This window comes from Danio rerio, chromosome 3, assembly GCF_049306965.1.
Source record: "Danio rerio strain Tuebingen ecotype United States chromosome 3, GRCz12tu, whole genome shotgun sequence".
NCBI lineage: Eukaryota > Metazoa > Chordata > Actinopteri > Cypriniformes > Danionidae > Danio > Danio rerio.
In genome coordinates this window covers 31417112-31437347 of record NC_133178.1, presented here as the reverse complement: position 1 = coordinate 31437347, position 20236 = coordinate 31417112, and the positions used below count along the sequence as shown (strand labels likewise).

General features: G+C 35.4%; 2 protein-coding genes across 10 annotated transcripts in view; one reads left to right on the top strand and one right to left on the bottom strand.

Annotated features, from left to right (window-relative positions):
- The window catches only part of mmp25a (matrix metallopeptidase 25a), a 35600-nt gene that overhangs the window by 5083 nt on the left and 10281 nt on the right, over positions 1 to 20236 (bottom strand). For 2 of the 9 annotated variants that reach the window (XM_073944595.1, XM_073944597.1), the window contains exons 2-8: positions 3611 to 3743; positions 2926 to 3094; positions 1886 to 1932; positions 1637 to 1807; positions 1353 to 1532; positions 665 to 761; positions 509 to 588 (exon numbers count right to left, since the gene is read on the bottom strand). In XM_073944595.1, coding sequence (XP_073800696.1) covers positions 509 to 588; positions 665 to 761; positions 1353 to 1532; positions 1637 to 1807; positions 1886 to 1932; positions 2926 to 3094; positions 3611 to 3743 — 877 coding nt within the window. Of the gene's footprint in view, positions 1 to 508; positions 589 to 664; positions 762 to 1352; positions 1533 to 1636; positions 1933 to 2925; positions 3095 to 3610; positions 3744 to 4089; positions 4396 to 5131; positions 5459 to 5554; positions 5728 to 5806; positions 5898 to 8299; positions 8414 to 8504; positions 8975 to 20236 lie in introns of those variants that run through there. The other 7 variants (XM_073944593.1, XM_073944596.1, XM_073944594.1 and 4 more) reach the window with 6 other exon arrangements.
- si:ch73-248e21.5 lies at positions 12844 to 16706 on the top strand. The gene is made up of 2 exons (XM_021474251.3): positions 12844 to 12916; positions 14264 to 16706. The coding sequence occupies exon 2, from the start codon at positions 14272 to 14274 to the stop codon at positions 16384 to 16386; it is 2115 nt and encodes a 704-aa protein (XP_021329926.2). The 5' UTR covers positions 12844 to 12916; positions 14264 to 14271; the 3' UTR covers positions 16387 to 16706.

Below are 20236 nucleotides of genomic sequence, written 5' to 3'. Positions count from 1 at the left end.
CAGTGTACCTCACAAACCAAAACATAATAATCAATAAAATATTTTGCTACCATTTTCTTTAAAATCTTAAACACCATCACTTATTTCACAAAAGTTACCCTTTTTTTAACTTTTCAAAAATTAATTTTACTATAATCTCAATATTCAAATGTGTCAGTGGAGGTACTTTCATAACAATTCTACACAACTTATTTTGGGCAGTCTGTAATTTAGTTTTTCTTTTTTTTAGAACAACAGCTATACCAAAAGGCTGGAGCATAGTCAAAGTAAGGCTGCACTAACCTTTAAACTTACATTTTAACTGACTGCTGTAACTATTTGTCTGTATAGGCTAACACTAGAGGTTAGAGTGGTGTATTTCTCTATGAAATTTGAGTGGTAAACTTGTGTTTTTTGTGGTTTTTAAATTGAGTGGTAAATTTGTGTTTTTTTAAACACAAATTAAAAAAAAAAGTTCAGAAATATTTTGAATGGTACTATAATCCACATACACACACAAACATCATACCTCTAAAGAAAAAAATCTCTGCTCTGATATTAGCAACGGCATCATAACCTCCCTGACATCGATCGGCAGAGTCTGGTGGACTTAAAAAGAGAGAAAAACATTTAGGACAATAAATGATATTACTGTCAAACCTGTTATGACAACAGTGTTACTCACTAATAGGGAGGATGTAGAAGATAAGTGGTGGAAAACTGGGTCGGATAAGTAGTGGGAGCAGCAACAGATGGAGGTGGTTTCAAATTGTGTTGTTTTCCTGTATACATGTAAAATGAACATATAATATAATATAATATAATATAATATAATATAATATAATATAATATAATATAATATAATATAATATAATATAATATAATATAATATAATATAATAATGTTTCCAAAAATTATTTTTTCTTACTGTGGATGTCATTGGTTACCGGTTTTTAACATTCCATCAAAATATCTTTGCTGTTCACCAGAATAATGAAACTCATAAAGGTTTGGCACCACTTGAGGGTGAGTAAATATTAGGCAAATTTTTTTTTTGGCCATTTAATTGATATCATAATAATTTAATTGATATCAACAACATAAATACACAAAACTTAAAAACTGTATAGCAAATTTCATGCAGTAATTCCTTTTAATTGGACAGAAAAAGATACTAAAGTGTGCTTGAAAATTATTAATAATACTTGCAGATAAAAATGCAGACATTATCATTTATATTATTTTGAAGTGCCCACAATAACATTATTGTGTGTGTTCATTTAAAGCAATATACTGGATAAACTCTGGCACATGTCTGACTGAAATAACTGAAACGTGGATCACATATAAAAGTTTTATGCATATGAGAGTACCATACAGCGCCTGAATTCCCAGTCTGTCAACAGCGGTTAAGCTGTAGCTGTTCATCTCTCCCACAGGACTAAAGTAATACGGCTTCATGATGGAGTCACTGGAGGAGGAGTGAAACAGGCCTAAAGCGTGACCAAACTCATGCACTGCGACTGTGAATAAATCTGAGTCGCTGCTCCAGTCTGCAGGAATTAAGCAGCATGTGTTTTTTAAAGCACTCAGATATGACGATCTGTGTATGATGATGAGACACAAAAGCATGCAATATGAATGATATTGAGTTTACCTCCATACGTCCAGCTCTCTTCAGCATCAAAGTGTGTGTCTCCAGCGAGATCTCCTTTACCTGGGAAGAAGGCATGTGCCAGAGCTCCACCCTTGCCATCGAATGGATAGCCGTCCTCATGGTAGCCACTGGTAAAAGTGACTGTGATGTCTGTCTGTGGCGATGGTTCATCTGGAGAGTAGTGGAAACGCAGAGGTGTGTTTTCACTCCACACTCGCAGGGCATTGCCCAAAATAAGCCTCACCAGACCTGGATTTAGAGCAGGAGACACTGAGGGAGGTGGAAAATCTTGCATGCTGGTGAAAAAAGGGGAAAGACATGGGATTACTTGACAGCATATTTATTTTAGCTGTGTGTCACCTGTATTATTGTATGAAATAATGAAAATATACAATGTTGTATACTGTAACATTGTCACCTATAATAAATGTCATAATATTGAAAATGCGTTATTCAAACACATTTAAAAAAGAAATAAATACTGAAGCAAGCTAATTTTAATCAAATTAATCTATCTAGTTTTTTATGGTAAATCTCTCTTAATCACACACTCAAAAAAGGGTTGCTTGTTTAAACGTATTTAAAATGAGCTAAAACATCAAAATTCTTGAGATTTTTTGAGACAACTTAATTGTTTTAGGTTCAGTCCACTTAAATTTGTAAAAACAATTTAGCTAACTTAATCGGTTTGTGTTGTGACAACATGAAGGAATTGTGTGGAAGCCTGGATTATTATTTTTTTATATATACCAGTGCTGCATTTTTAACAGCTTTTACCATAAATTGTTCAGGATTTTTTAACAGTGCACTTTAAAAATGCTTAGGTTGTTTTAACCCACATTTGGGTAAATTAAAGGAAATCCTTATTAAAAAATGTAACCCGCACTGTAAACTATTTTTGGGTCAGTTAGTCATGACAGCATATGTTTTTAGTTCATTGTAACTCATTAAACTAAGTTAATCATGTTCTAACTTGATTTTGTAAGTTGTCCAAACTATTAACATAGGTTCAATGGACTCATAAGGTTATTTTATGTCATATATATGTACATGTTTTATAACCAAATTATTTACTTAAAATGCAGTCAAAAACAATTCAAAAGAATAAGGAAAAGGTCATTTTAGAGTGCCTTTTACTTACTAAAATTAATCAAATGAATTTAATTTCTTGGAAAAACAAAACAGAACTCATTTAAAAGTTTTCAATGTAAATGATAAAATAACTTAGAGATTATAGTAACTTTTTCTGTAATGCAAATAATGTACTGCAGGAGATTTAACGATCGCACCTCCATGTTATATCAGTCTTGTCCCATCTCATCTTTGGCAGAGTGTATCTCTTCTTCTTCATCATCACCTTGTTTTTACCTCTCCTGTTTCTTTTCAGCAGCTCTTCAAAGCTGATGGTGTCTGGGAGAGAGCAACGAGGTCTGCCCATCATTTCTAAAGTCTTCTGATCTGCAATTTGACAAAAGGGAATCATCAGAATTTCTGACAGCAGAAAAAAGGTTAAAATTTTATTCATGAAAAAAAGAAACAAATGCATTACAGATATATACAGTATAGTTTATTAATTGACATTAAAAACACATTTCTAAACATAATAGTTTAAATAAAAATTTTCTATTAACTGATTTCTTTCATCTTTGCCATGACGACAAAAATTTATATTTTACTATTTTTCAAGACATCAGTGTTCAGCTTAAAGTCTAATTTAAAGACTTTGCTAGGTTGATTATGTTAACTAGTCAAATTTGGTAATTAAGCCAAGTCATTGTATAGTTATAATAGAATAAAAAATGGAAAACTGCTTTTATTCTAGCCAAAATAAAACAAATAAGACTTTCCCCAGAACAAAAAAATATTATAGGAAACACTATAATATCACTTGAAACATGTTTGAAAAAGAATAAATATTGCACATGAGGGCTAATAATTGTGTCCTCAACTGTGGGTGCAATAATAAACTGTTACCCAAGTTCCCAGTCTCTTCGATGCCAGCAAATCGTTGCATTTTGCGGACAGCTTCTTCAATACTCTCCTTGGTCTGAAGACCACCAATCAGAGTATCTGGAGACTGTAAATACCCATACCGAATCAGCCAGTCCTACATACACACACAAAAACAAACAAACAAACAAACAAACAAACAAACAAATAAATAAATAAAAAAAATACTAAACTAAATCCTGAAAAGTAAAAAATGTACAAAAAAAATTCCTTAAAAATGAAAAGTTGCCTCTTCATACAATGACAAAAACAGACAATACTTCTCATTGCAATAAACAACAGGATCAAGTCATCATCATAAATCACATAAAACAATATGTAGATAGTGAACTAGTACATGCTAGTAATTATTTGTATAAGTAATTATAATAGTAATTATAATAGTAATTATATTGGTATAAGGTTAAACCACACACACTCTAAAGAGGGGAGAATATCCATACCACTCCTCGAGCATACTGGTCAGGCATCAACGCGGGTCGCGCGCACACAACACAGAGAAGCGCGGCGCTGGTCACTGTGAGAGCAGTGGTCATCAGTGTGACAAACAAAAGATCTTCTCCACAAGAAATCCACCACAAAACGTGTGAACATGCGAAACTAAACTACTAAAATAATCTCCAACTATATCAAAATCTAACAGAAAACTACAGTAAATTCATCATCCAGTCGCGTTGTCCTGTTTCAGATTTCTTCTCGAGAGACTGGCTGTTGTTTTGATGAATACTTCTGTCCTGAACCCTCTCTGTATTCCTCTCTCTTCCTCTCAGTGTGAGCATCCTCTAAATGTGTGACCCTATGAAAACACCTGTGACCCCTCATCACAGCTTGAATTCCCTAATGGAACTTAAAATAGAACATGAAGCAATGTAAAACAAATGTGAGGAGGTAACTAAAATCACCAACACTAATATGTTTTTACTACAGCCACTAAAATGTCATTCACTGTATGAAACTTTACACACCACACTAAAACCAAAGTCCTTTGGTGACATTTTACGAATCACTTTTTAACTATCACTGAGAAGAACATGTATTTGAAATATTAAAGAGGGCACTTGACCTGTTTTAGGTTCTGAAAACACATCTGCTGTCCACATTGCTAATAATACAAAATGTTTTTCTGAAGGATTGGGGGACACTGAAAACTGGAGAATAATGACTGCTGAATAATCATCATACATTAGCTTAGAAAATGTTTGCGTTGAGGTATTAAAAAGGGCACAAGGTCCTATGTCTTATCATCACTCTGTGGTCGTAAAAGACCCCCTGATAAGAGGAGAGGATCCTGTGTATTGTGTGGTGATAAAAATAGACAGGATGTTTAAGAGCTTCAGTAAAGGAGAATAAAAAGGGAAACAATAATTGCGATAAAATAATAAACTGGTCTTGTAATGGATCCTCAAGATGTTTGCACTCTTTATCATCATCTATGCTTCCCTTTACCCTGTATATTCCTGCAACTTAACAAAACACAAAGGAGTATTTGCTGAATTTTTCATTTATTTTATTATGTTAATACTGTGAAAGCAACACAACATCTCCCAAGCAAAAACACAAGGTAACAAAGACATGCCTTTGTCTAGTTCATGCATAAGATTTACAAAACCCAATGTACAGCACTATTGTGTTTATTATTTAGAACTGCTGTGGTTCACACTGCCTAATGGCGAAGAGTCTAGCTTTGGTTTTGGTTGTTCTGCAGCCCCTGACTGAAGGAATATTCAGCCTTATGATGCATGATCAGCGTGTTGTTGGCGAAGTAGAAGCTGTCTGAGCGCGTCTCAAATGGGTGATTGATCATCTCCTCAACTGCAGAAAAAATAAACAGAAGGGTGTTGACATGGACATTTACATGTGCTCAAATGTTCACTTCTTCAAGCCTATTTGAAAGTGCGTGTTGCTCACTGGTGTGTGGATCCAGGTCTGGTAAGCAGTAGATGTGTTCACAGGTGTTTCTGCTGTGTGGGATACAGAAGCCGATCTCAAAGTCAAACGTCTTGAGCAGAAGATCCCTGAAGTAATGCTTCTCGATCAGACGAAACTTGTTCACTGCTTTTCCGCCCACTGTGAACTCAAGCCTGTTCAGAAGTTCAGTGTTTTACAAATGTGTTACTGATTCAGATTGAGTATTTTGATCAACTCTAAAACAAGACTTACATGGCTCCAATCTCCCTGAGATTTAGAAAAGCTGGACTGAAATGATACTGAATGAAACGGCCAGCATCCAGCTCTATCATATCCTTTATTTCTGTGAGAGAAACAACGAGAAGAGGTCAATTTAGATTATATTTAGCACAGTGATGATATTGTTTACTAAAACTATTAAAATTGTTTGAATGATCTGAAAATAAATTGGAATATATATATATATATATATATATATATATATATATATATATATATATATATATATATATATATATATATATATATATATGAGCAATGTCACACTCGTAGCAGTGCGATATGGCTGTATATCCGCACTGGTGGGAGGCGTGCATTGGCACTAGGCCGCAGGCCGAGTGCCTTAGTGCCCCTACCAGTGCGATATACAGCCATATCGCACTGCTACGAGTGTGATATTGCGTTTATACAACACTTTGACGGCATAATTGTGTATTTAAAAACAAAATCAAACATGGAGAGTCTCAAAAACCCTTTTGTATTAGAGAACTACTTTCTTTCGTCTTGGATTCAAATCATAAGCTGACAGTTAAACAGCTGAGCAAGCATCTTTTAAACTTTAGATCTGTAGTGTCTGCTTTTTGCCGGCTGTATGTGAGCGGAGTAAAACACAAGGGTAAAGAGGCTGTACGGGTGCTGATATTACTTAAATATATATGCTATCAGCCAATCAGGTCCGAGAACCAGACAGAACTGCTGTATAAATAAATAAATAAATAAATAAATATATATATATATATATATATATATGGGTGTGTGTTTGTGTGTGCGCGCACTCAACGGCCACTTTATTAGGTACACCTGTCCAACTGCTCGTTAACACAAATTTCTAATCAGCCAATCACATGGCAGCAACTCAATGCATTTAGGAATGTAGACAAGATAATCTTTTGTAGTTCACACTGAGCATCAGACATGGTTGTTAATTCTAGATGGGCTGGTCTGAGTATTTCAGAAACTGCTGATTTACTGGAATTTTCAAGTACAACCATCTCTAGGGTTTACAGAGTACGGTCCAAAAAAAAGACAATATGCAGTGAGCAGCAGTTCTGTAGGCACAAATGCCTTGTTGATGCCAGAGGTCAGAGGAGAATGGCCAGACTGGTTCAAGCTGATAGAAAAACAACAGTAACTCAAATAACCACTCATTAAAACCGAGGTATGCAGAAGAGTGCCACTCATATCAGCTAAGAACAGGAAACGGAGGGTACAATTCGCACAGACTTACCAAAATTGGACAAAAGAAGATTGGAAAAAGTTTGCTGGTCGGATGAGTCTCGATTTCTGCTGCAACAGTCGGATGGTAGGGTCAGAATCTTATGTCAACAACATGAAAGCATGGATCCATCATGCCTTGTATTAACAGTTCTGGCTGGTGGTGGTGGTGTAATGGTGTGGGGGATGTTTTCTTGGCACACTTTGGGCCCATTAGTACCAACTGAGCATCAACACCACAGCCTACTGAAGTATTGTTGCAGACCATGTCCATTCCTTTATGACCACAGTTTTCCCATCTACTGATGGTTACTTTCAGCATGATTATACGGCATGTCATTAAGTGTGAATCATCTCAGACTGTTTTCTTGAACATGACAATGAGTTCACTGTACTCAAATGGCCTCCACCGTCACCAGATCTCCATCCAATAGAGCACCTTTGGGATGTGGTGGAACGGTGAGATTTGCATCATGGATGTGCAGCCGACAAATCTGCAGCAACTGCGTGATGCTATCATGTCTATGGACTAAAATCTCTGAGGAATATTTTCAGTACCTTGTTGAATCAATGCCACAAAGGATTAAAGCAGTTCTAAAGGCAAAAGGGGGTCCAACCCGGCACTAGTTAGGTGTGACTATTAAAGTGGCCGGTGAGTGTTCATATATATATATGACACACACAAACACACACCTACACTACAATGCTAAAATATAATAAGATTAAAATCAACATTATAGTATATTTTAAATCGTGTATGCAGTCACAACAACTTAAGTTTTAAAAAACTAAAATTAAAATAACATAAAAATTGAATTAAATCAATAATATATAAATAGTATATAAATACTGAAACAACACTGGTGATGAGATTTAGTGAAAAGCAGGATGAAATACATTTGATAAATGTTAGTGCAACAAATGTCCATTAGAGGGCATCTGTCATCCTTGACTTCTCATTTTTGTTACTAACAAAAATGAACCGGTACATAGGTAAATCACTTTTTGAGATTTTTTTTTGTTCTGACAAACACAAGGGAAGGTATAATGAGGACTTTTGGAAACCAGCAAGTATTGACATCCATAGTAGGGAAATACTATGTAGGTCAATCTAGCCAAGACAAGTCAAGGTTTCCAGCAGTGATTTTTTTGTTCTAAATAAAAATAAACTGGTTCGAAACAAGTTAAAGGTGTGTCTAAAATTACAGAATTTAAATTTTTATGTGAACTATCCCCTTAGATCTATCATACCTGTTGGACAATGTCGTTTTAGATCCAAGATGACACATCCACCTTCCAGATCTCTTATTTTGAAGCGTGAGAAGCTAATATTGTAGATGTTGTCTTCTGGGGAGCACATGTAGTCTGCACAAATAACCATTAACAGCAAACATCAGTACAGTGTTGCATTAAAGAAGAAACACACAGAAATAAGCAGCTTTGTTCTTGCCCTCACCATCCGTGTATCCTGGCAGTCTAAGGACATACTGAGGAGTCACAGGGTCGCCGGGTTTCCAGTCCAGCAGCGCCTCTTCTTCAGCCGCTGGTCCTCCAGAAATAAAGCCATTCCAGTCCTCCACGTTCCTCAGGCCTCCTCTGTCCTGTGCATCTGCCATCTCCTCCTCATCGTCTTCAGCTTCATCCTCATCTCTCTCTGCTTGGTCATCAGAGGATAACTCGTGCTCCATCTCATCTTCACTGTGCGGCTCCTTCACACCTTCACCATCCATCTAAAACCTGGTGTCTGAATAGTATTTGTCACGGCTGTAAACTAACTAACTCAGGTTCATCTGTTCTCTGGCTCTCTGTGTGATTACACTCAGCTCTTCTCTGGTCCACTGTGTCTCGGTGACCTAAACAGATTAAGGCTTTCTCAAACTGCTAATCCAGCCAATCCTTAATTAAACAGGGACACAGCAACAATGGCTTCAATGAAAGGACAAAAAGAGATGTGGGATAAACAGATGGAAGAGAATGAAGCCATATTAGTAAATGAGGTCTTGATCTCAAAGGGTTTTTATCTAGTTAAATAAAGAAACATATATCATACATTCCTGATATAAATGCGAAGAGATAACATAAAGTCACTCATCTGGTCAGTTTTGACCTAAAAATAATCCTAAATGTAAATAATAAACTGTAACTAGCTACAAAATCCATTATATCAAAGATCACAAGATATGCATACATTTATGCCACAATTAATTACTACATTAATAAATTCATATGCTGAAGCATATTGCAGATTTAGACATTTATACACTGTAAAACGTATCTGTTAATTAACAGCTTTTGTATTTTGTGAATTGCATTTTGGGAGTTTTGGGAGTTTTATCTCTGCGCTGTCCACTTGTGATGTTGAATATTCAACTGCAGTTTAAACAGAGTAACTTTTATAGACGTTTTAGTAGTTTGAGACAATATATTATTTCAAAAATAATATACAGAGATTTAAGTTTGTAAAATAACATAAAATCTACTGGAAGCTTATTACCAGGTTTTTGTACCGTAATTTACAACACCAACCAGACAATATATAATTTGTTCATTTTTTTTTCGGCTTAGTCCCTTTATTAATCTGGGGTCGCCACAGCGGAATGAACCGCCATCTTATCCAGCATATGTTTTACGCAGCGGATGCCCTTCCAGCTGCAACCCATCTCTGGGAAACATCCATACACACTCATACACAACGGACAATTTAGCTTACCCAATTCACCTGTACTGCATGTCTTTGGACTGTGGGGGAAACCAGAGCACCCAGCGGAAACCCACGTGAACACAGGGAGAACATGCAAACTCCACACAGAAACGGCAACTGACCCAGCCGAGGCTCGAACCAGCAACCTTCTTGCTGTGAGGCAACAGCACTACCTACTGCACCACCGGGTCGCCCAGACAATATTATTACAGTAAACTATTAAAAATGTCAACAATAGTAAATTTTTCAAACTTTTTAACATCGAAAGCTTTTAGAGGAAAGATCAAGGCCCCGTAATGCACTTTAAAAGCATCCATAAGTGAAAAAATGAATCTCAAAATACAGAAAACTGTCAATTTACAGATTTTTTTACAGGGTATATATGTATGATTGTCAACACTGTCGAGTCACAGACAAGTTTTTAATTTGTTCCACTATGGCAGATGTGACACATATAAGGCAACTTATGTGCGTGTAAAATGTTTGCATGCAAAGTTATAAATAAAATAAAGATTGCTAGCATAGGCATGGTCCAGTATACGTTTCTGACGATATGATAACCTTGGATAATAATATCAAGGTTTCCCGTTCATCACAGTATTATGATAATATGGAGTTAGTTTTGTTTCTTTATTATTCAATCAAAAATATTTAACTCCATATTGATTACTGCTCTAAAATAAGTTCTTTTTAAATGTTAAAAATTACAAAACCTTTCTCCCATTGAACAAAATACATTTTAGGAAACATTCATAATATTTTAGAACAGTAAACATGTCAGGCTAAATAATTAAAACAGATTATTGACTTCTGCTCTCCATTAGTTTCAGAAAGACACATTTATTTACAACACATTTAAAAAAAAACACATAAAAATCCTTATATATACCTTAAGAATGGTATAATAGAAAGTTTTGCCAGTTTTAAAACCTTTACTTTTTTAAACCGCGGTAAGCCTTATATAATGTTTTACAAGAGTAAACTATTTGCAACTTTTTTTTTGTTTTAAATGAGGCTTAATTCAGTGTTCTTTATTTTTTAGTGGTTGTGAAATGTACTTGCAAATTCTGAGTAAATCCTGCACCTGTTATTCTTTTGCTCAGCGCTGCCTTGGTGAGACATAACTGAGAATGACTTTCAACAACAAAAGAAAATGCTAAACTTTTGAACAGCAACGCATGTCTGTATGTTGACATGGAGAGGCAGAAAAATGTGCATATCTTGAAAAACCATGCTTTATCTAAGACCCAATCTACACTGAAAATTCAATTCCAACGAAACCAACATATGGTTTGTGTTGACCACAACATACTTTTTGTGAACACAATCAGTTGTGTGAGGTTATAACATTTAAATTTGAAGGCAACTACATTATTGTTATTTTTTCTAAATATATATACAAGTCCTTGTCCACATAGGCCTGTCACAATAATCGATTTATCAACTTATTGCACAACACATGGACATGTCCTGTTCAACTGCTCGTTAACGCAAATTTCTAATGAGCCAATCACATGGCAGCAACTCAATGCATTTAGGCATGTAGACATGGTCAGATGAGAATAGCCAGACTTGTTTGAGCTGATAGAAAGGCAACAGTAACTCTAATAATCACTCATTATAACCAAACTATGCAGAAGAGCATCTCTGAACGCACAACACTTCCAACCTTGAGGCGGATGGTCTACAGCAGCAGAAGGCCACACCGGGTGCCGCTCCTATCAGCTAAGAACAGGAAACTGAGGCTACAATTCGCACAGGTTCACCAAAACTGGACAATAGAAGATTGGAAAAACTTTGCCTGGGCTGATGAATATTGATTTTTGCTGCAACATTCAGATGCTAGGCTCAGAATTTGGCATCAACAACATAAAAGCATGTATGCATCCTGCCTTGTTACAACAGTTTAGGTGGTGGTGGTGGTGTAATGGTTTGGGGGATATATCTTGGCACACATTGGGCAAATTAGTAACAATTGAGCATCGTGTCAATGCCACAGCCTACCTGAGTATTGTTGTTGGCCAAGTTCATCCACAGTGTACCCAACTTCTGATGGCTACTTACAGTAGAATAACACACAATGTCATAAAGCGCGAATCATCTCAGACTGGATTCTTGAACATGTCAATAAGTTCACTGTACTCAAATGGCCTCCACAGTCACTAGATCTCAATCTAATAGAGCTCCCTTGGGATGTGGTGGAATGGGAGATTCACATCGTAGAATCTGCAGCAACTGCGTGATAATGCTATCATGACAATATGGACCAAAATCTGAGGAATATTTCCAGTACCTTGTTCAATCTATGCTACAAAGGAGGCAAAAGGGGGTCCAACCCGGCACTAGTAAGGTGTACCTAATAAAGTGGCCAGTGACTGTATATCGCCCATACATAAAAAAAAGTTCTAGCAGCATTTTAGCTTAATACACAACCTCTCTGTCTCTACTGGATATGTCAGTGTCAGTATAGTTTAAAAAAAACACTATGGTATTTAATATAAATTACTATAGTATATTTTCAAGTGGGTGCCTGACATTTATTATTATTTATTTGTTCAGGATATATGCATTTTCATATGCCTAATTATTCAACTGTTAAAATGACTATAATTAAATGAAATATTCTTAAGAATAAAAAAACTATGTGTTCTTTGGATGAGTGTACTTCCATTGTGATATTATATTGTCATTCTGCCGTCGTATAATTATGAGTCTTAAAATGACAATAATTTAGTTAATCGCAAAATATTTTGGAGCAATGTATTGTACAGATATCGTGACAGGCCTATGTCTACGGCATGAAGATATAGTGTCATCTTTACCCCCTCATAAAAGCAGTATACAGTGATGACAAATGCTGGTGTCCTCATTAAAGAGACGTCAAGTTGCTCAATCTAAATGCAACGTGAGTCAACAGGATGTGTTTTTAGTTATGTCTTCCACAGCAGCAGCACTGATAGAGGGAAGAGGCGGAGCCACCCAACCACATCCTGCTTCACCCCAACCTTGCACCTCATCCCACTGTTGCCATGGTGAACAAACTGTCATTTCCTCATGTCTCTTCAAAGCTTCAGCCAGAGGACAGAAGTATCCCAGAAGGCACCACTGCACAAACGAAGAAATCACTGTGCGTCAAGAAAGACAGCGTGATGATTTCTGAACTTCAGGTACCGTCTATTTCTTTCGTTCTTTCAGCTGGTTTGGACTAAATGAGAAGGAATACAGGTGTAGTTTTTGAGCGAGTTCTTGTTTATTCGTGGCGAAGCACAAAAGCGAAGTGTGGATGTCATGTAGTTTCACTTTGCACTAGTTGCAGGCCTGGAGTGTTTATCGTCAAAGAAAATCCAAATGGCTGCCATTTAGAGGTGGCTATTAGAAAGAGAAACTCAAAGTGCTAAAAGGCAATGTTTTAATGTTGAAGGTTATTTAAAATTCTGGAAAACACAAGTGAGAGATCTACATTGACTGATCAACAACACACTGATCCACATCTTTTTTAGCTTTGAAAGACAATGTAGTCTTAAATGAACTGAGTAATGAACTGTTTCACCATAAGCTCAAAATAAACTGCAGTTTATTCAATTTTATTCTTTAAGTTTGGAGATTATCTAGTGTAAAGTACTACTGTGAACTGTAACCTCATCAAAGAAATACGTCTCACCACTTCCACAAAATATAAAGTAGCACAACTGTGTCAACACACTAATTTGAGACATTTCTTAATCACAGTTTGACATATTACAATGTTATGGAGTATAAAAATAACAAACTTATGTACAGATTCTTTACATCCAATTGAAGTCAGAATTATTCTTAATTATTAAGCCCCCTGAATTATTATCCTTTCTGTTTATTTTTTTTCCCTAATTTATGTTTAACGAAGAGTAGATTTTTTCAGCACATTTCTAAACATAATAGTTTTAATAACTCATTTCTAATAACTGATTTATTTTATCTTTGTCATGATAACAGCAAATAATATTTGACTAGATATTTTTCAAGACACTTCTATACAGCTTAAAGTGACATTTAAAGGATTAACTAGGTTAATTAGGTTAAATAGGCAGGTTAGGAGAATTAGGCAAGTTATTGTATAACGATGGTTTCTCTGTAGACTTTTAAAAAAATGCTTAAAAGGGCTAATAATATTGACCTTAAAATGATTTTTAAAAAATTAAAAACTGCTTTTATTTTATCTGAAAGAAAACAAATAAGGCTTTTTCCAGAAGAAAAAATATTATCAGACATACTGTAAAAAATGTCTTGCTCTGTTAAACATCATTTCGCAAATATATATAAAAAAAAATTAATAAAAGATAGGCTAATAATCCTGACTTCAACTGTATATGTATGTATTAAAAAGTACATTTTAAAAGCTATTAAAACATATTTACCTGTCTTAATTCATATTTAAAAACTGAACTGTCAACTGTATGATTTTGTATTGTTTTCATGCATTTCCCCATCATGTCGTCACATTGTCTGTAATCATGGCGTCTCTTGGTTTTTCACAGAAGTCACGATGCAGATGACTTTACTGTCCATCACAGTGTGGTTCACTCACTTCCTCATCGTTTCAGCCTTCAATTTCAACACTCTGCCCACACACACCCTGAGTGACTACATCGAAACCACACAAATAACTCCAACAACAACAACAACAACTAACCAGCAACCCAAGACCCTAATAAAAGCAACACCTTCTTCACCTCTGACCACAATAACACAAGAGAACACAACAAATCCGACCAAAGAAGAGCACATCCAGCCAAATACAGCTCCTACACAGGAAACAACATCCTTATATCAATATAGCAGCACTCCGCCTCAAAATGACATGATGGATGAAGGTGTGAGCATTAGCAGTGCTAGTAACGGTGCTATAGGACACACAAATACAATAACAAGAGTTTCCACTAATTCTCCAAGACTAACCTCACAAAATGATGAAAATAGTGAAACAACAAATGGGAGTTACAATAATGAGCTAAACGTCACGCTGGAAATGACATCTCCTCATCAATACAACAGCAGTCCATCTCAAAGTGAAACAGATGATGAAGATGTAAGCATTAGCAATGCCAGTGGTGTTCCTATGAACTACACAAACACAACACCAACAGTCTTCACGAACTTCACAAGACTAAAGTCCCACATATATAAAGAAAATCAAACACGGATAATGTTAAACAGGAGTTACAATGATAATGGAGACACAACTGAGCCAAATACAACTCTAAATCTGACATCCATGCATCAATACAACAGCAGTCTGTCTCAAAATCACATGATGGATGAAGGTAGCAATGATGTTGTTGTGAACTACACAAACCCAACAAAAGCAGTCTACACAAACTCACCAAGACTGACGTCACAAAAGGACGAAAATAATGAAACCTGGACAACGTCAAACGTGAGTTACAATAATGACAGATACACAGCTGAGCCAAATACAACTCAAAACATGACTTCCATGTTGGAAATGAGATCCCTGCATCAACACAACAACAGTTTGTCTCAAAATGATACGAATAATGAAGATGCGAGCATTAGCAATACTAGTGATATTGCTGTGAACTACACAAATACAACACCGACAGTTTTCACTAACTTCACAAGACTGACGCCACAAAAGGATGAAAATAATCAAACAGGCATAAGTTACAATCATTTTCAAACTGTAGATCCATTCAGCAATGTCTCAACCCATCCCTGGAAGGACAAAGAAGATGAAACAACGAAAGCTGATGAGGGAGATTACGAAACAAACTCCACCCAGGCCACATTTGTTAATACGAGCGAGCAGTGGAGAGAAACACGTGGCACTGAGGGAAGTTACGACTTTACAAGTGAACACAGAGAGGAAGATTACAACACAACAGCGAATACAATCAATGCAAGAGCTGCAACAGATTGGTTAACTTCACAAAACATTCTCACAGCCACGCCAGCTTACACAGTAACACCAGACTCGGTGGTTACTGATGAACCTGAATATCACACCTCTGCAGGTGGTGTAGATCATTCTACGAAACCACAGGACTTGTTAACGTCCACACATACAGAAAGTGCAAACATGACAGGAACAGGCCCACCCATTGGTTCCACCACCGTTAACAACAACAACTCTAACATAACCGATGTCTTAACAGACAACAGCACATATCCCACCACCAACATAACAGACACAGAAAGTAATGTGTGGCCTACCTGTTTGAACTCGTCTCGCCAATCCACGATAGTTTGCTTCATCACAGTATGGGCTTTAGCAATGACCGCAGCCATTTTTCTAGGAGTAACCATCTTTCTGTGGGTGCGTCTGTCGATTGTCAAAGAAAGAATGAAGATGAAGGAGAAGCGAGTTGAGGTGGGTGAGAAGCAGAGCCTTTGGGCTGACCCGAAAGCATCTGTGCAAGAGAGAGTGGAGTTTTGGTACGTCAACGGATCCACACTGGAGGCCGACAGAAAGGACAAGAACAGAAAGAGGCAGGAGAGGATGAAGAGAAGAGGACAGGAACAGGTTAATGAGGAGAACGAGCTGTGGATGCAGCCTAGAGTGACTGTAGATGACATTACAGAGTTCTGGTATGCAAACAGACGCATGAGAGAAGAGAGGATGAGGGACATGGGGTTATAAACTTCCAAAAAAACATGTGGAGAAACAGTTTTAACAATCTGATTATGATTATTGTAGTAATCAAGGATTCTACGTGGACAGTTTAGTTGTAATTATGTTGTTTTTTTCAGGTTAATAATTTGTATTTAGCTGTAAACTGCAAAAACTCTGTTACTGTCAGACAAACCCTGTTTTAGAGTCATATTTCTTGGTTTTATTCACTTTTAGCTTGCTTCACTTCATAATGTTGCTATTTGAACCTGAAATATGACCTGCAAAGTTACAATGTCAACTCAAACATCAGTCTTTCTGTAAATCAGTAAACACTGAACATCCTTAAACACCTTGATTATAGTCCTGAGGTTTCTCCGTGAAATGAACACATCATAATATCCCCTATTTTAATAGTGCGTGTCTACATTGTAAAAATATCCGTTAATTAACAGGTTCCGTATTTCATGATTTAGTTTTTTTCTGTTTATTTAAAGTTGTGAAATGTATTATGGGATGTTAAACTGTGTCGACACCTCATGATGAAAATTCATCTGTGCATTTTATCAGAGACTATTACTAAACTGTAAAAAAAATCCGGGTTGCCTTAAATCTTTCAAATGAATCAAATGAACCTTATGAGTCCATTGAACTTATGTTAAACTGACTTAAAACAGCTTGCGCAACTTATAAAATTAATTTAGAGCATGATTATTTAGTTTAATAAGTTACAATGAACTAAAAACATATGCTGTCAGGGCTAATTGTTCATATAACTTTTTACAGTGTAACCTTTTAGTGGGTTGAATTAAAATATTGTATAATAAAAAATTATGTAGAGAAATAATTAAGTAATAATTGCTGGGAGTTTATTAGTAGGTTTTTGTATCGCAATTTACAACACCAACCAAGACAATACATCACATCAAACTCTTAAAAGTCACCTTTTCAAACTTTTCAATTTCAAAAGAATTGAGGAAAGATCAAGGTCCCACAGTGCAATTAAAAAGCAAAAGTAAATTAATAATAATAATAATAATAATAATAATAATAATAATAATAATAATAATAAAAAACATGAATCACAAAATATGGAAAATCTATGACATACACTCTTTAAAAGAATCTAAAAGTAAGGTTTAGCAGCCATGACACAGAAAAACCATTTTGCATTCTGCAAAAATATTTAAGTGAATCTCTTTTAAAAATAAAGGTTTTAATAAGTTTGAGGAAAATTTGAATATGTAAGAACTAGGGATGCTTCAATCAATCGGACAGAGATCAGTATCGGCTGATAACCACATTTCATGAATCGATCTGTACTCGCTAATCTGGCCGATCTCATGAACCGATCACAATTATAATTACAATTTGTTTACGAGTTTAAAAGCAGAGGACATATAAGAACTGAAATCATTTTACATGTCAGAACTGAATGTTCCTTGTTTTTAAATTGAAAGTTCACCTGCTTAAAAATATTAGGGAAATTAAAAACCTAAAAAAATATTTTTTGTAGAGTATTTAATAATATAATTTATTGTAATATACTAATTGTAAGCAGTAGTTTTGTGAACCTATTTCATTTTAGTAAAGAAGTAATGGATTCATAGGTGTGCATTTTATTTTTTTATGCAACAAATATGCACTCCAAACTTTATTGATTATATTCTTCTTCCATCATTTGCAATATTTCCAAATGGCTTTATTAGTGATTTTTCTTACTGACTTTTGTATCTGTTTTATCTATTATTTTCTGTAAAACTGCTTGTGACCAATACATGTATCTCAAACCAAGGAAACCAATTGCAACAAATCATTTAAGTTCAAAAACTAATCCTAATGAGTACTGTGAACTTAATCCATTTGAGTTAACGAAGCAATTTCAGCGCAGGAACCCAATAACTGAAGAGAACTAAAACCAACTGAGTACTGTAAAACCAATAAGTTAATACTCAAACCATTTGAGGAAACTAATTGCAACAAACCATTTGAGTTAAAAAAACTAATCTATATGAGTACTGTGAACTTACTCCATTTAAGCTGAGTAGAATTAGCTTTCAGTCAATTTTGAGTTAACTACACTTATTTCATTTGATAAAGTTTTGCACTAAATGGTTATAAGAGATACTTTAAAGTAATCTTTAATTTATTCTCTTAGGCAAGATCTCCACTTAAGTATCTTGGAGGGAAAATGTGCTTTATGCATTATAAAGCTTGAAGCATCAGAATCTGTTCTTGGTATTGGATGATCACCATGACAAGGAATTGGTACTTGGTTTTCGCCGCAAACGTCCTGATCGTAGCATCCCTATTAACAACATTTTTCCACTATAAAGAACATTTTATGGAATTAAATGGTTCCATGAATAACAAATGCTCCTCCTCGAGCCCTCTTTGCGGTTAAAGAAGCAATGTTTTAGAGAGAAAGGCATGCACATACTGAGCAAGAACTGGTTGAGTTGCTTTAGTATTGTTGCTATGCCAGTAGAGATGCTTGACAGATATTGTCATGGAATAATAAATGATCCATTACGCATAGATTCTAGGGACACCTGGGACTTATATTACATCATGTGAGATATTACATCTTATAATGTCAAATGATTTAGTTATGTAAAATAATAAGGCCATCACAAGGTAAATATGAACTTCCTAATTAGAAAATGTACTGTCATGAAAGGCATCTTTAGCTGCATTTAACTAAAGAGGCATTTGGAATAATGCAGAGATAATAAAGTGTGTGTTATTTGGAGTTATTTGGAGTGTAATTTAAACAGTTATATATATTTACCAGCAGGCGATTTATACATTTATGGGAGGTGTTGGGGGGATATTCAGTGTATTGTGATCTACAATTACCTCTGATTAGCTATTTCAGAGATTACATTATAAGACTAATTATGCTAAGTTCGCATCTATCTTGTGAACACTTCCGATGTCTATTAGTGCTCTAAATCTGACAGTTTCAGACTGTTGAATGAACCGTTTTTCACAAGTATAAATAAACATTTGATACATATATATTTAGCAAAAAAATTATAATTTATTTTATATTTCAGAATCCTCAACAAGCTGAATATGTAGATAGCGTAGTAAATGTAAACAATAATTCAACTAATGTTTGCCAAAATGGGATGCTATATATTGATTTCATTTATTCCATGCGGTTTGAGTTTAATTTTTAGTTTAGCTTTTATTAAAGCACAAGTTTAGTTGTGACTTCACTTCAGAAGTGGGAAAATAAGATATATATTTATTCATTTATTTTCTTTTCGGCTTCGACACACATACACTTCAGCTAATTTAACATGCAAACTCCTCACTGAAATGCCAACTGAACCAGCCATGGCTTGAACCAGCGGCGTTCTTGCTGTGAGGCAACAGCGCTATACCCACTGTGCCATCGGGTTGCCATAAAATATATTTATAGATATAAAATATGGTGGATTAACTGTAGCCAACAGTTTGATCACTGTTTATACAGTTAGGTGTGGTTTCTTGATTCTGAATTAATTGTGAAAGTGTGTATAATAAAAGTGCTTTTGATTAGATTTTGTCGGTCATGTTGAGATGGACTTCAGGTCAACATTAGAGTGCAAAATTCATTCTATTCTCAAAGAGTACACACACATCTTCTTAAATCAACACTATCTTACTTTTATGCTCAACAAACATATACAATGAATTTAGTCAAACTAACAATGTTCTACTTCACCATTTTTCTAATGTTAATGCTCATTGTAACAAAATGCAAGTTATTGTATTATTCATTCATTTATTTTCTTTTTGGCTTAGTCCCTTTATTAATCTGGGGTTGCCTTGCGGAATGAACCACCAATTTAACCAGCATATATTTACGCAGTGGATGGCCTTCTAGCTG